The sequence below is a fragment of the Myotis myotis genome, unplaced genomic scaffold (genome assembly GCF_014108235.1).
Source record: "Myotis myotis isolate mMyoMyo1 unplaced genomic scaffold, mMyoMyo1.p scaffold_m19_p_21, whole genome shotgun sequence".
Classification (NCBI taxonomy): Eukaryota; Metazoa; Chordata; class Mammalia; order Chiroptera; family Vespertilionidae; genus Myotis; species Myotis myotis.
Window position 1 is genome coordinate 5,892,489 of NW_023416326.1, and position 16,200 is coordinate 5,908,688.

The following is a 16,200-nucleotide window of genomic DNA, read 5'->3' on the forward strand; positions in this document are numbered from 1 at the left end:
TTATAGAAGAAATAAAATTCTAGGTGAATGTTTTGAGGGCAGAATTCATTCTTTCCTGTTTCGATGTCATTAATGATCGTATCTGATTTGAGATTATTCAAAACTGTTGTGTTAAGACATGAAATTGAGCACAGTCACATTTAATATACTGTGACTCCATTAAACCCAAATATTTTGAGTCATATTAAAGCTTTTTAAAAAGTTATTGTCAAAGGGCGTAGTAGAATCGTTTCTACTGTTCTGTTTAGGCACAAACATTTTCTGAACCTTCCGTCAACTTTTTTCCCCTGACTGCTGCTTTCTGTCATGTCAGAGGATGAAGTTCTTGCTGCTGCAGCAGAAGTACCTGGAATACCTGGAGGATGGCAAGGTCCTGGAGGCCCTTCAAGTTCTACGCTGTGAATTGACGCCACTGAAATACAATACAGAGCGCATTCATGTTCTTAGTGGGTAAGGAGGCCTAGTTCTTAGACTCCAGGTTGATGAAGGGGCTGTTACTTTTATCAAGGTCAGCTTTCAAAGTTACATCTCTAACATTTTTCCAAGATCTGAATATTGCTAAATTCTTAGGTAACACTAACCTGGATAGAGTCACTTATAGAGGTACTCTTTTTTGTCCTGCTAGGAAGCTTTCCATATTAGAATAGAGAAATACTTAAGTGGGTAAAAGGAAGAAGAAATATGTATTGCCCGTGAAAGGCCATTTCAGAATCTTCTACAAAACTAATAAGCAATGAAGTTTCCAGAATTGATGCGTATATTTTCTTAATGTACACTTATCATTCACCAGGTCCTTGCTAAGCACTTCATATGTACAATCTCATGTTATTTTCATGTCAATCCTTTAAAAGTTAGCGTGCCCAAAGGCCTGGTTCTGGACCTCCTTTCTGTTCTGTTTAAACACTTTCCCAAGGTAACCTCATTTTGTACCATGCCTTCACAGACCATCGATCTGCCGGTGGCTCTTAAATTCACCTTTCATCTGAACTCCCAGCGTACATATCTAATGGCCTACTTGACAGTCTCTGTTTGGCTAATAGGTGCCTCAGTTAAATGTTCAAAACAAAACTCTTGATTCCAGTTGCCCATCTACCCACTTCACTCTCACTGACCTGTTCCTCATCTCAGTAAATGGTAAGACCTTTTACCCACTTGCTCAGACAAAAAACTTAAGCCTCATTCTTGCTTTAAAAAAAAAAAAAATTATAAGAGAAAATTCGTTGAGAAAATTCTAGAGGTAGTAGAAGTGAACCGGCTGGGCTGCATAAGCTCAGGAAACAAGTTATAGAGGCAGAAGAAGGGCACTGGAACTTAGGAGAGAGAAAGGCAAAGTTAACGCCCCGGGAGGCTGGAGGGAAAGAAGGTAGGAAAGGGCCTAACTCTAAAACATCCCAGGTTTGTCCGTTTCTTTTCACCTCCACAATTTCTACCCTAGTTAAGCCATAAGCGCCTCTCCCTCCCTTAATGCATATTTCGCACAGCAGCCATAGAAACACATAAGCAAAACCATGCATTAACCATTTCTCTCCTTTCTTAAAACGGTCCACTGGCTTTCTAGCGTGCTTAAAACGCAAGAACTGCCCAGGCCCACAAGGGCCCGGATCCTTTCCCGCCCTCTTTTCCCTGGTTCATTACTGTAGTGACACAAACATGAAGGCATCTACTGCCTATTCCCTGTATCTTAAATGCTCTTCCCCTAATCTCTGCATCGTTGGCTCAGGTCCCAACCCAAATATCCGCTCCTGAGACCACCCACCAGGCATTCTCTGTCACATCACTCTGTTTTTAATTTGTTTTTCTTTATAGCATTTTTCATTATATGATAGGGCCCCTTGCATCTAGAACAGGGTGGGGAATGTCCGGCCCTCAAGCCATATAAGGCCCGTGAAATCATTTGGTCTGGCCATGCAACCGCAGGTGGGACTTGAAATTCAACGAATCTAGGAGCTTTTTTCATAGCAACATAAATTTATATTAAGCAAACGATGTTATAAATATCCAAATGGCCCTGGGCAGAAAAAGGGTTCCCCACCCCTGATCTAGAGTAATATCTGACACATGAGTTTTCAAATATATACAAAAAGATAGGCCCTAAGGTGTACAGGGTTCACTTTAGGGTTTTTGCAGATACGGAAACTAAGCCTCAGGTGAAGCAAGCAGCCCAAGATACAGCTAGTAAGTCAGCCAAGATTCAAAGCCTGGTTTGGCTGATTTCAAAATCATTGGTCTTGACCCACTACTACATCTTGAAATAGTCAGTTCTGCTGGATATTTCAGTATTGCAGCTGACACATTACTTTATGCGGATTACCTCTTTCAGAGGTGTCCGATTTCTGTGTCGCCTAAGTGGCATTCACATGGTGGGCTTTCTTTTCTGCTCTGGCAGTAGTGCATACACTTTCATCACAGCGGTCTTATTCTTCAGGGAGCTTCATCAAGTTTGTCCCTAGACTATTGCACATAAGTAAATGGCCTAGAGGTGACAAGATGTGGAACTGACATCAGAACTCAGTCCAGTGTTTTCAGTTATACATGTGACTTCCTTTGAAACCTTAAGGTGTAATATTTTCAAAAGGGCGCAGAAACCATTGTAGGTTATTTTTGCAAAATTTAAAAAGTAAATTATTTTCTCAGAATTATTGATAATAAATTTTACTCCCAAAAGGTTATTTTAGAAACCAAACTTTTGCAGTATTCAGCTTAAATCTAACTACTCACACTATTTTTTTTTTCATACTATTTTTTTAAAATTAAGTTCTCATCAGCTAAGGCTCTGTATACTAAATAGCAAGAGAACAAGTAGTTCTGTCGTTGGGTGAAAAGCTATTAATTGATTTAAATGCTAAGTGCAATATGCTTTATGCAGTTAAGAAAAGGAGGAGGTGATACTTGGGTTAACTGACAGGTTTCTGGTACTTATATTGTCATTTATTAAGCTCTACGTGTATACCAGGAAGTGGACCGAGTACCTCATATGCTCATACTCCATCTCACTTAATCCTTACTGCCTTGTTTCATACCCTCTTTACAAGTGAGAAGAACAGATTTGTCTGAGAACAGACAAAAAATAGCAGGAGAGTTACTTGCCAGGTCTAATCTCCATGTTTGAATAATGCCTTCACTTCTTTTACTTTTAAAGCCCGTTCTTCTGAGAAGAGCCAGAACCAGGTCAGGGTCACACTTCCAGCAGGGGGCCCTCATGTATTCTCCAGAGTCCATGAACTTTAGCGTTTATGCCTCCTTCGGCACAGATAGTGAGTAAGAAAGCAGTTCCCAAATTTCCTGCTTTGGGATCGCAGTACCTTTCACAGGATGACACAAGGATGGTTGTCCAATTATACCATTTCTTGAGTGACGTTTATGATAATCTCTTAAAGGTATGTTGTTTTGTTTAATTAACTTAATATAACTTTTAAGGTTTTGTTTTGTATTACTAGTGAAAGCTGTTAAGTTAGCATGGTGGTTAAGAGCAAGTTCTACAGCTAGAGTGTCTGGATTCATATTCCTACTTTGCCTCTTAACTTGACCCTAAGTCAGTGACTTAAACTCTTTGTCTTCAATTCCTCATTTATAAAACTAGAATAATAGGGCATACTTCATACAGGATGGTTATGAGCATTAAATGAAGTAATAATAGATGTTGAGTGCTTAGAACAGAGGCTGGCACACAATAAGAGCTATATATAGATAACAGTACAATATATATAAGAATATGTTCATAGATAATATAACAATTACATGTATTTAGCTACTTCTGTTATGTTACATTTTTTAAATTATATCCAGATGCCAGGTTGTATTAATGAATTGGGTCCACTCCAGAAGTTTATTCTTGATAAATGTTTCTTAGTAAGAACTAGCTATCTTCAGTAGAATCAGTATTTTTCAATTCTTTTTAATCCAGAGAAAAGGACTTGCTATTTGGTTCTTTCCCTGTCGTGTTTGTAGGTATCTGATGTGTAGCCATGCAGAAGACCTGCGTGCAAAAGCAGAATGGGAAGGCAAAGGAACAGCTTCCCGATCGAAACTGTTGGACAAACTTCAAAGTAAGAGTCTTAATTTGTTGGTGTCTCTGTATTTGTTCTTAGATGAGAAGTAGCTATTGTGAGCCAGTTAGAAGGGCTTGTGCTAGACACACTCTTACTGAGTGGTTATTTAGGGAAAGGTGGTGGGGAGGTCCATCAAGAGACCCTGTAAACCATGGAGTCTAAGAAGCTAACCTCCACAGGCAGTGAGAGGGTGCTGGGCCCAGGCAGTTCCCCTTTTATTTGTTTTATGTAGCGATGCTCCCCGTAAGATTTTGTTTGTGGGAAAAGTGCTGTGGTTAGGCAAAAAATATATGTAAACCATGAGTGTTGTAAATATTGTCTTTTCAATAATAAGGCCCAAATTTCTTCTGTAAATTGTCTTACCCTCCCCTTAGCTAGCTATGTTCTGTGGCTCCCAATTTAGGGTAGGAGTTTCATTTTGCCACATCTTTATATAAAAGACCTTTCCCTCTGTGCTTAAGTCATGTTATTCTTTATATTTCATGTTGATCTGAGAACAGAGATTCTGAGAATCAGAAAACAATGTGACTGGGAGGTATAAGACATTAAAGGATCAGAATAGATTGGTGTCACTATCAAGATACCAGTTATTCCTTGAATTTTCATTGGCATTAGAAGCAACTAGAATTTGGCTTGTTGTAGGATTTTTGACTTGTTCTTTGTTAACTGGAGATTTTTCTTATACTTCTGGTGATGCATAGTCTCCCTCTCACACATCATCTTTAATTTTGTTTTCATTGTTACCGCCTTTTTCTTTTTTTTTAACTAATTTTTTTTAGTATTTATATTGATTTCAGAGAGGAATGGAGAGGGAAAGAGCAATAGAAACATTGATGATGAGAATCATTGATCAGCTGCCTCCTGCACACCCCCTATTGGGGATCGAGCCTGTAATCGGGGCATGTGCCCTGACCAGGAATTGAACCATGACCTCCTGGTTCATAGGTCGACTATCAACCACTGAGCCACACCTGCCAGACCGCCCTTTCCTTTTTTATTGATTTTGTTGTTGTTGTTTAGAAGATCCACGTATTAAAGCCCTCCTGTTCAAGTATCTTCCATTCTAGTGGCAACACATCTACAGACAAATAAATATTCATACAGCTCATGTTTCATAACCCAGAACTGCTCTATTTAAGAACAATATTATTAGGGTGGGGGCAAGTGCAGCAGCAAATAAGTAACTGTCTTATATAAAAGTTTATCCTGTTTTGTTTTGTTTTTTAATTTTCTCTTTTTAAAAATATCTTCTATTTAAAGCGTATTTACCACCATCAGTGATGCTTCCCCCACGGCGTTTACAGACTCTCCTGCGGCAGGCGGTGGAACTACAGAGGGATCGGTGCCTATATCACAATACCAAACTTGATAATAATCTAGATTCTGTGTCTCTGCTTATAGATCATGTTTGTAGCAGGTAAGAGGAAAACTTAAATTCTGAAGTAGGCTAACATTTTACAAGCTCAATTTGAACTTTAATAAGATGTTTCCTGTTTTAGTTTTATCCTGTAGCTATAAAACAATTCATGTCTGATTTAGCGTCTGTTCATAAGTAAAGCTAGAACCACTGAAGTTGAAAAGTAAGAAAAATCTGTATATGTTTATGTACAGTAAGCCACCCTTGAGACCTGAAGCTAGAAAACTGTGGCTGGTCATTTTCTCTATCTGGCCATTTTTGTAAGGACTTGTAAGGAATATTGTGTAAGGATGCCAGGGTCCAAGTGCTTGGTGTCCTTGGATGCCAGAGATCTCTTAATGGCTCTTTTTCTGGACATTATGGCTATTTTAACTTTGGCCCAAATTATTTCCTGCCCCAAAATACTTTTTCCTAATGAAAGTTCTGCTAAAAATGGTTAGACTAACAATATTGACTCCCTGGTGCGGGTTTTGTTTTTATAGCTACCTATATACATTGTTTAACTTGTAAAAATTCAGGCTTCGCTTTTTGATGTTAGGAGTATTTTGAATATAACTGTCCCTACTATTTTAGTAAACTCCAAAATGAAAACGTAGCTTTTAATTTTTAAGATACTGAAAAAAACACCAAATTGTGAAATCTTTCAAACTCCAGGAAGGAAATGATTTGGGTCTGGGGGACCAAGTAGGAACAGCGGCAGTGCGTGTGGGCGGTCTCTTCTGCCGACAGCACCGAAGGACTGGAAGGAGCGTGACAGGAAGGACAGAAATACATAGTGTGAGGGCTTTGGAGAACTGAGGAGCTTCGGAATAACTCTCAAACTTACACATATGCACTGTGATTTACGATAATTTTTTAGGTATGCATAAGCTACCTTCACATGTAGGTGAGTCCTCACCTCATTCTCCCTAGTTGCAATAAAAAATAATTTATTTGTGCTACTGTTTTTAAATCTCAAGTGTTATTTATCTTAAAGTACTAGGTAATTACTTGGTGCATGTCTTAAATGTTCTAAAAGAAAATAATTAAAGATCCTTTTCCTGTATCCCATTTTATTCTTTAAGATTATTCTTTGACTTGGTAAGTCTTTCATTTAAATTGAATAGAGGTCGGAGGAGATAATAGATTAAAAGGCTATCTGGTTTCTTATTTCATAGCTCCTTTGGGGAATTTGAGACCAATGTGAAAATTAAGGCAGTTGTGAACCCAAATCTTTTTTTGGTTCTTGAGTTCATTGTTGGTGGAATACACTGAAAGTTATTTATGGCAGACTTTATGATTCAAAGGTGTCAGCAGGTTAAGAGATTGCCTTCCTGTTTGGAAACTGCAATCTATGAGAGTGTGACCTACATTTTTCCTAAGTGTTTTAACTTCTATACCAATACCTTTGAAAGTAAATGATAGAAGATATTTGGTCTTCAAAAGAAAAGTCGATGTTTCTTATTTATCTGCTTTACTCCTTTTTAGAAACTGTATTTTAGCATTGAAACCAGAAACTATATTTTCACAAGCTAAATCTTAGCATTGAAATGAAATACCGGCTGTTCTCTCTGGAGAATAGAAAATTGATTATGATAAAGTAAATTATAACTTTTATTTTTTAATCCTCACCCAAGGATATTTTTCCATTGATCTTTTGGAGAGAGTGGAAGAGAGAGGGAAAGACAGAGAGAAACATTGATGTGAGAGAGAAACATCGATTGGTTGCCTCCTGCATGAGTCCCGACCAGGGCCGGGGTTGCAGAGGAGTCTGCAACCAAGGTATGTGCCTTGACCAGAATCAAACCCGGAACCCTTTGGTCCGCAGGCCGACGCTCTATCCACTGAGCCAACTGGCTGGGGCTAAATTATAACTTTTTAAAATATCCTAATCAGCACTTAAAAGTTTTCATTAGATTGTACATTATTTACATTTTTCACAGTTAATGTATACGTATTTTTTGTTAAATTTGACCGGTAAAGAATAGGGTTGTGTTGTTGTTTTTTAATGACTTGGTGGGTTTTTTCAGCAGCAATCAATGGAAGGATGTCTCCACAGATTGCTTTACAAATACTAATTTTTAAGTAAAGTATTATGGAATATTTTATAGAAAGTTAAAATGCTAAGGTTCAGTTTGATTGAAATGCTACATTCAGTTTTATTTGGGAAGGTACTGATATTTTTAACACCATCTTAAATCTTAAGTTTATTTGAATACATAGGTAAATATCACTTGTATACATCCAAAATTAGTCTTTTAATAAACAGGGGGCTCTTAGTCTTTTTTAAAAGATTAAGTAACAATAAAATAGTGACAGTTTACCATTTTAGTGACATTCAAATGTAACTGATTGTCAGTAGACTGGATGATGTGTGCCCTGTAATTCGTATTTATTTATTTTGAGAGGGTGTTTGTGAGAGCTGGGGACAGTGAAACAAAGGAAGGACTTAGGGTAGAAGAAACAACAGGAGAGCCGAGGCGGTGCTCTGCTTTGGCTCCCGAGAAACGTTGTAGGAAAGAAGGGAGCCAAGGCCGGGCTGTGGTTAGCCCACTGGGAAGTCAGAGAAAAGGGGGCCTTGGAGGCAGGACCAAGGGATTTGCCCGGGACGAACTGCCACTGCCCACTGCTCCCCTGGCTGCAAGGCTCGGGGAACCCTTAGATTTTAGGAGGAAGTAGAAAGTTCATGCCCAAGAAGGGGCATGGGTGTGCTGTGGAGCACCTCGCGGACCGCCAGTTGGCGACTGCTGCTGTAGAGCAAACCCGCAGCAGGTCTTTGTTTGGAGGGGTTTTATCTTTTTCCTGTGGGTGAGAATCTTGGGGGCATTTCAGCAGACTGTTCAGCAGCTCTCCAGGTGCGTTTTTAATTTGCTGATGCATCGGAATGAGCGCATAGGGGAGCTTGGGGTTATTCTTTGGTCTGCTTTATTGTATTACTTTTATCTCAGGTCTGTCCCGCTTTAATCGGGTTTTTGTTATTCTGTTTGTTCCCCCGACTTCATCTGTCCTCGGGGTTTAGCTCTGTGCCCTCTAATTTTGATTGTGCATCAGTCCTTTCTAAAAATATTTTGCTACTCTGATTTTAGATGTCTCTTAAAAAGAATACATTGTAAATTGAACCAGATTTTGGGTTACTGATTTCCCCTAAGATTGCTTTGACTAATGTATAATACCGCCTTTTTTGACAAATCACTGTGAACTTGATTGTTGAGATTTACAAATGCATTCATACTTTATTTTTAAAGTTTTTGATCTCCAAAGAAGTTTTATCAGTTGTTTAACCTTTGTCATTATGATTAATCGATTTTGAAAGAATAATTATTTGTGGACTTCTTTGTTTTAGGAGGCAGTTCCCATGTTATACTCAGCAGATCCTTACGGAGCATTGTAATGAAGTGTGGTTCTGTAAATTCTCTAACGATGGCACTAAACTAGCAACAGGATCAAAAGATACAACAGTTATCATATGGCAAGTTGATCCGGTATGTACTCTAGTATGAGTGTTTGATTGTTTTAAGTCTAATTGAGTACATGTTTAAAGTATGACATACAAATAGTATTTTGCAAGAACCGCTTTTGTCATCTCTGTCATGTCTTACCTCATTCTGTGTTGTCTAGACCATGGGTATAAAAATAATTAAAATTGTTGAGTGTGATATGCGAGTGATTGTACTAAGTCTGTGTGTGCATTAATTTACTCCTCTGAATAACTCTCTGAGATACAAACATCTCCTTTCTTTAAAGGAGAAAACTGATGCACAGGCTGAATGTCCAGGCTCTCACAGCTAGTAAATGGAAGAGTTAGATTCAAATCCAGGAATGTTTTTATTCCAGACCTGCTCTTAATGTCATTTTTATCTTAGTTAATACTTGATTTATGGATTAATATAATGCCCTTCTGTCACAAGTTAGAAAAGACTCATTACCGTTTTGCCTTTTGAAATCTTCCATTGTTTTGTGTAATTTGTGGAACTTCTGTTAAACACACACACACATACCCCTTTTTATTCCCAGTGATATATATGAACAGTATTGTATCCTGGATTTAAAATTCTAACTTCTCTCTAAAATCTGATTTGTCGTTGTGTGTAACCAGGTGACCTACAGATTTGTTGAAATAAGTATTTCCATTTCTTTCAGCCACTTGGACATTTATCAAGCAATCAAAGATGTTCACGGCTCCAGATAGGTTAAGGGACTGTATTTGGTTAGCAGTCCTTCACCTAAAATCATAAAGTGAATGATCTTTTTTAAAAAATTTAGAATTAGCATATATTAGCCCAGGATAAAGATTTTGGACTCCGATGTTGAAAAATAGAGAAAAGGATCCATAGAAGGAAGTATTTTTAACATAAGAGATTCAGATTTGAGGACATACATCAAGTCAGTTCTTGTGTATCTGTAACATGCTGTGCATGAGGAAAGTAAATAAGAGCTAGTCTTTGCCCTGAAGCAGGTGTTCTTTCCTTCTTGTTGTACCATGTGCTCCTCTGCCATTCTCATGACCCCGGGAGCCCCTCTGAGAACAATGCTTTTAAATACATAGACCAAAACACATAGGAAGCCCAAGTATATATTACATACTAATTACTAAGGAAACCCAATTATAGAGAAACATAGTTATCAAAGTCGTACAGATACAGTATAATAATACATTGCTTGTTTATTAATATATTGAATAACAAATTGTAACAGCAGACCTAATAACTACCAAAATTTTGAGGTAGTGAGCATAAATAGTATTTTGATATTTCTGCAACAACTGTAATGATGTGAAAATATTTGAGATTTTTATTAACAGTGTACTAATATGCTGCCTAATATAATAACTAACACTGTACCTTGTTAATTACCTACATTCAAGATTGAAGGAAATACGGAATTTTAGCCCATGGTTCATAAAAATAAAGATGTGCTTTTCCTCTCATTTATGTTCAAGGATCCCTGCTTCTATTCCTGTTTGACTCCTTGGAGATCTCAGGGACCTAGAGTTCAGGAAAGGAAATTAACACTGAAATAAGTATCACACAACATACATCACGTTTTATGAGAGCACACGAGCTTCCCAGGTAGAGCACCTCCTGTGAGCCTTGCTGTGCATAGCACAGGGAGAGACAGGAACAGGGCATTCTAGAAAGAGGGGGACTTTTCCTCACCCCCAAGTAGAATGGCATGCGTAAGGCATAGAGTGGGAAGTAAGGGTAGGAAAATAGTTTGGGATCCAACCATGGCCTTTGAGTACTACTCTTAAGAGTTGTATGTTCATTCAGCAGTTATTCTCAGATGTCTGAAAAGAGAGCAGGAATATCAAAACCGTGCTTTATTATGTTTTCTTCTCGCAGCAGTGTGTGAGAGCCACGTTTGTTTGGAAAGTAAGACATGTAAATCTCAGGTGAAGAAGAAGTAAATAATTACTTAGGCAAAGCTAGTTACCACTGGCCCTTGGATGAAAGAAAACATGGCAGAGCATTTGGGCAGTTCCGGGGAAGAGATTTCGTAGACTAGTAAGTGAGGTTAATGGATTCCGGAGCAGCCAGATGAAGAAGGCGCTTGTATACTTCGCTGAGGAATTTAGACTTCCTTGCCAGTGATTTCCAGAGTGCTTTTGTCCGAGTTCTGGTTGTGCAGAATGTTAATAGATGTTACGTGTGAAGGGCTTTTGTGGCCAGATTAGTTGGGAAATGTAGAGTTAATGCTTACATTCCGATCTGAGATGTTACGGTTTTAGTTTGGTATGATGGTATTTTGTTATGCCAAATACTATTTGAAAAATTTGTGAGAAAATTGGTGATCGTTTTGCGTACGTATTTTTAATGGCTTAAAAAAAAAAAAATCTTAGAGAACCTTAAGATTGAATTGCTGTGGTCCCACTGCCTAGTTTCTTTTAACGGGTTTTCTTACCTTTGCCCCTAAAAACAATCGTCTTGCCCATTCCCCCTGTCAAAATCTAAGCAAAATTAAGTGAATTCCATGAACATGGTATTTCTGCTTTGGGTAGATTAGTATAGAGAGACTGTTCTTGTGAGAATATAGTATTAATATCCTCTTTTTTTTTCAACTTTAGACCAAAGTCTGAAACTTACTGCCTTTTACCAACTCTGGTTACATTCCTACCTCTATTTCCTGTCCACATCCAGCAATATCTCCTAAGACAGAAATTTGGAGGTTGCCTTTGAACATTTCCTGTCTCGCTCTGTTCTATCAATTTTATGTCCTGAGAATAATTTGATCTGGCCTCTTTCACTCCCGACTGTGTTCATTTAGGGCCTCGTTTCTTGTCTTCACTCTGGCTGTTGCATTGGCTTGTGAAGGGCGTCCTTATCCTGTGTCCCTTCATTCTGATTCGTCTTCTACATTGTTGTGTGAGTTCTCTTCCTAAAGCCAAAGATCATCTATGTACTCCACACCTAAAAAATCGTAATGGCTCTTCACTCACAGGATAAAATTTACCCTAAAATAAAGATGTCATGCTTGTTACTTGCGACTTCCATGTTTGCTCTCTACAATTCATCCTGCACAGCCCAAGAGTATCAAGTTGTTTTAGAGTCAGGCTACCCAGGTTCAAATCCCTACTTGTAAACAGAGGCAAGTTCTACCCTCTCTAAATGGAGGAGGAGGAGAATACTTACCTTTCAGGGTTATGAGGATTAAATGAGACACTGTTTGTGAACAGTGCTAATATTGATTACCACCAAAGTGGTAGCTCTGCTGGTGGGAATGTAAAATAATAGTACAGACATTTGGAAAACAGTTTGGCAGTTCCTCAGAATATTAATCATGGAGTTGTGTATAATACTGGAATTCCACTCTTAGATAAGCTGCCCAAGAGAAGTAAAAACATAGGTCTGTACAGAAACTCATACATAGTGGTAGCAGCATTATTCATAATAGTCCAATGTTCATCAACTGATGAGTGAATAAACGAAGTATGGTACATCCATAAAGTGGAATACCATTCAACAATTTAAAAAAATAAGACACTGATACATTCTACAGCCATGCCAAGTTAAAGAAGCCAATTACAGAAGACCACATGTATGATCCATTTACACCAAATGCTCAGAATAGGCAAATCCATAGAGAAAGTGCAGTTGCCAAGGGAAGAGGAATGGTGAATGACTGCTAATGAATATTAGTTTCTTTTTGGGGGTGATGAATTTTAGGTATATGTTATATCTCAATAAAGCTGTTTTAAAAAATAAGTAAGAGGTAGCACTTCCTACTCCTACCTGTTTTTCGTTTCCTTGAAAGCCCCCAAGAGCATTGTCTGTGTCATCTTTATGTTTCCATCTAGCACCAATGTCTTGTGTAAAGTAGATGCTGCAGCATGAACAGGTCTTTCCGAAGCGAGTTGTCAGAGCTTCAGTTGGGGTGAAGTTGTGCACCTCCTCAGATTACATTATCAGAGTACATCTTTGTAGCTATATAAATTCTCATGCCCACGAAACAGTACTTTAAGGATGGAAGTTAACTAAGCTGTCTGTTTTTCCTCCTAGGACACACACCTGTTAAAACTGCTTAAAACATTAGAAGGACATGCTTACGGCGTTTCTTACATTGCATGGAGTCCAGATGACAACTATCTTGTTGCTTGTGGCCCAGATGACTGCTCTGAGCTTTGGCTTTGGAATGTACAAGTGAGCAAGTTCCATCCGTGGTGTAGCTTTTAAGTAAAGCATAGTCATACTGCACATTTTCATTATATGGAACAGAGCCATTCAACCAAAATTACCATAATGTGCCTCTTACAAAAGGAAATTCTTCAAATGGAACCCAAGGGTCCAGAAATTATACAAATTTAAATATTATGCTAAGTACAATTGAGTTTTTGGAAGAATGGTCAATAAGTATTTTCAGGAAAGCTGTACTATAGAAGTCTTGCTATTTACTATGGTACTTTGTATCTCCAAAAAGATTTTATATTTCGTAGTTTTCATAATTGTACACAAAACTTATCTTTCAAGTGTGAAGACATCAGCATTGAATCAGATTTTCTATTCTAATGGCAATCACACCATCTCCCTCCCTATATTTAATTCTTTATTTAGTTTAGTAAACCTAAATGATGTTTTCAGTACTTACTATTAAGGGCTTTATTGCTGTTTCTAAATGAACACATGAACTTTATCCAGGGCCCATTTTAGATAAACTCAGCATTAAGTTCACTCCATTACCTACAGTTTATGCTTTGGAAAACTTATAGTTAGGATTTTTAATTTTTTTTTATTAAAAACTTCCTTTGCGCCGAAACCGGTTTGGCTCGGTGGATAGAGCGTCAGCCTGCGGACTGAAAGGTCCCAGGTTCGATTCCGGTCAAGGTCATGTACCTGGGTTGCGGGCATATCCCCAGTAGGAGATGTGCAGGAGGCGGCTGATCGATGTTTCTCTCTCATCGATGTTTCTAACTCTCTATCTCTCTCCCTTCCTCTCTGTAAAAAATCAATAAAATATAAAAACTTCCTTTGCTACGTTGATTGATTAGGTGATTTTTTTTGTTTTTGTTTTTTGTTTGTTTTTTAATTCCTAGGCTATGATTTGAGTATAAAAGTATAAATTTCTAGGAATGCATTTTGAGTCTGGGGAACTTTATAAGTAAGTTGATTTTTACCAAGACAGTGAAGATTAAGCTGCATGGAAATGACTCAAATAAAGATAGAGGACAAACTGATACTAAGATGTACCTAAAGATGATATGCCATAATTTTAATCCTGCTATTATACCAGTAAAATTTTCTTACTGCTCAGTCATTTACTGAAGCTTCAGCACCAGCTTTTTATTAAAGAAATTTTCAAACATTAAGACAAGTTGAAAGAAGAGCCCGATGATTACGCACATGCCCACCATTCTAGATTCAGTGGTTGTGAACATTTGTGTGTGTGATACATACATACAAATATGCATACATACACATTACACGTATATTCATATTCACAACATGTCAAGGTAAATTAGATATATTTTACACCTAAATACTTAGCACGTATCTCAAAAAAAAAAAAAAAGTTAACATTCTCCTATATAATCAAGGGCCATTATCTTATCAAAGAACATTAACTATAGTTCTCTGTTATCTAATACTCATTTCATAATTTAAAATCCCAAATCATTCCCAAAGTGTCTTTATGCCATTTTTATCAAACCAGTATTGTATTTGGGGTTGAGTTCGGGGGGGGGGGGGCGGGGGGAGCAAAGCACAAAATAGAATATATGGCTTTCTCAATAAAATAGGTTTGAAGGGAATCTGACCTAAATGATAACAATTTTTCCCATTAAAGCTTTTTTCCCTCTCTCAAAAGAAAGGGAGTGTAGTCATAATCCTGTAATAGAGACTCTTAACTTACAGTACCTGTTTAGTCTTCCTTTGAGTCAGTTTTTTAATTTCTGGATAGTTAAACTATTTTTAGCTTAACTGTTTTACTGTGCATGACTTTACACACTTGTTCTAAAAGGGTGGTCTTTTTTAGTCAGTTTTCAAATTGTTCCGTTACGTTTTTAGGTAGGTTCCAAATTAGTAGCCTCATATACTCACTATCCTGAACATAATAGAAGGAAAGGCCATTTCAGAACTTAGTGTATTAACATTCCTGGATAGAAAATGCCGAGGGTTTAGCTCTCGAATGTGGATTTGTGCTTCTAAACTTCTATTTTAACCGTTTATATCAGCCAACCCCAAAATAAATAGGTGAGAGCAGTTAAAAATATGGGGGAAGGATTTAAGATTGCTGAATATTTTTTTCAGTGTAAGGGAGACATCTGGTTTTCTATTTTTGTGCCCCCATTTCCTGATCATACACTTTGTTTTCACTCTTTTTTTTTTTTTTACTTTTGATTACCCATTTCTCACAGGAGAGTTATGCCCACGTACTTTTAATTATGCCAAGGGCAGCTATTCTCTCTCATCCCGTTTCTAATCCATGAACAAAATGGAATCAAGACTAGATTAAATGGTATGTGCCTACCTTCTAAGTTGAATAACTTAGAGAAAACAGCAGGAGGCTATCTGAAGGTTGTAACCACTAAACAGCCTTGCTTATTAGTTGGGAATGCTTTAGAATGGCTATTGCTAAATAGTACAGAAATGCCTCTCTCTTTTCTGTTACTTTTAGTTGAAATAAAGTTACATATCAGAAAAATAATTTTCATTTCTCTTTTCCCATTTCCCTACTACATTTTGAGCATCTTGAATATGAAATTTAACACCCTTGGCGTAAAGGACATAGTTTTTCTACCTATTAGTAATGCTTCTGAGGAATATTTAAAATAAAATGTGGCCTGAGAAGTCGTGGCAACTCAGAAGGAATAGGTGTATAGTGTTACACTTTTCCTCTTACTTGGGGAAGATTACATGTTTTAATCTGTGAATGTAATTGATTTCAGATGAGAATTTTATTGGAGTTTATCTCAGCATAGCTATTCTTGGGGTCACTGGTGCCAGGCATTGTTTAACTCCTGGATTTTTCTTCAAGTCTTTAATTTCTCTTGTAAGTGCTATAAGCATTTTTCATAAGGCCAATGTAAGAAAACTAACCAGATATCCCAGTTAGTATTCTTTTTTTTTTTTTTATGTACACTTTCCCTTTACAGGGGTATCTTGAAGGTCTTATTCACAGTTTTATTTCTTTGTAGACGGGAGAGCTAAGGACAAAAATGAGCCAATCACATGAAGACAGTTTAACAAGTGTGGCTTGGAATCCAGATGGGAAACGCTTTGTCACTGGAGGTCAGCGTGGGCAGTTCTATCAGTGTGTGAGTAT

General features: G+C 37.6%; 1 protein-coding gene across 7 annotated transcripts in view; it reads left to right on the forward strand.

Moving 5' to 3' along the window:
* WDR26 (WD repeat domain 26) overlaps positions 1-16,200 on the forward strand; it is a 38,330-nt gene that overhangs the window by 8,293 nt on the left and 13,837 nt on the right. For 6 of the 7 annotated variants that reach the window (XM_036354777.1, XM_036354779.1, XM_036354780.1 and 3 more), the window contains exons 4-9: positions 314-450; positions 3,949-4,046; positions 5,310-5,466; positions 8,789-8,927; positions 12,942-13,082; positions 16,073-16,192. In XM_036354777.1, coding sequence (XP_036210670.1) covers positions 314-450; positions 3,949-4,046; positions 5,310-5,466; positions 8,789-8,927; positions 12,942-13,082; positions 16,073-16,192 — 792 coding nt within the window. The remainder of the gene's footprint in view (positions 1-313; positions 451-3,948; positions 4,047-5,309; positions 5,467-8,788; positions 8,928-12,941; positions 13,083-16,072; positions 16,193-16,200) is intronic. The other variant, XM_036354773.1, reaches the window with a different exon arrangement.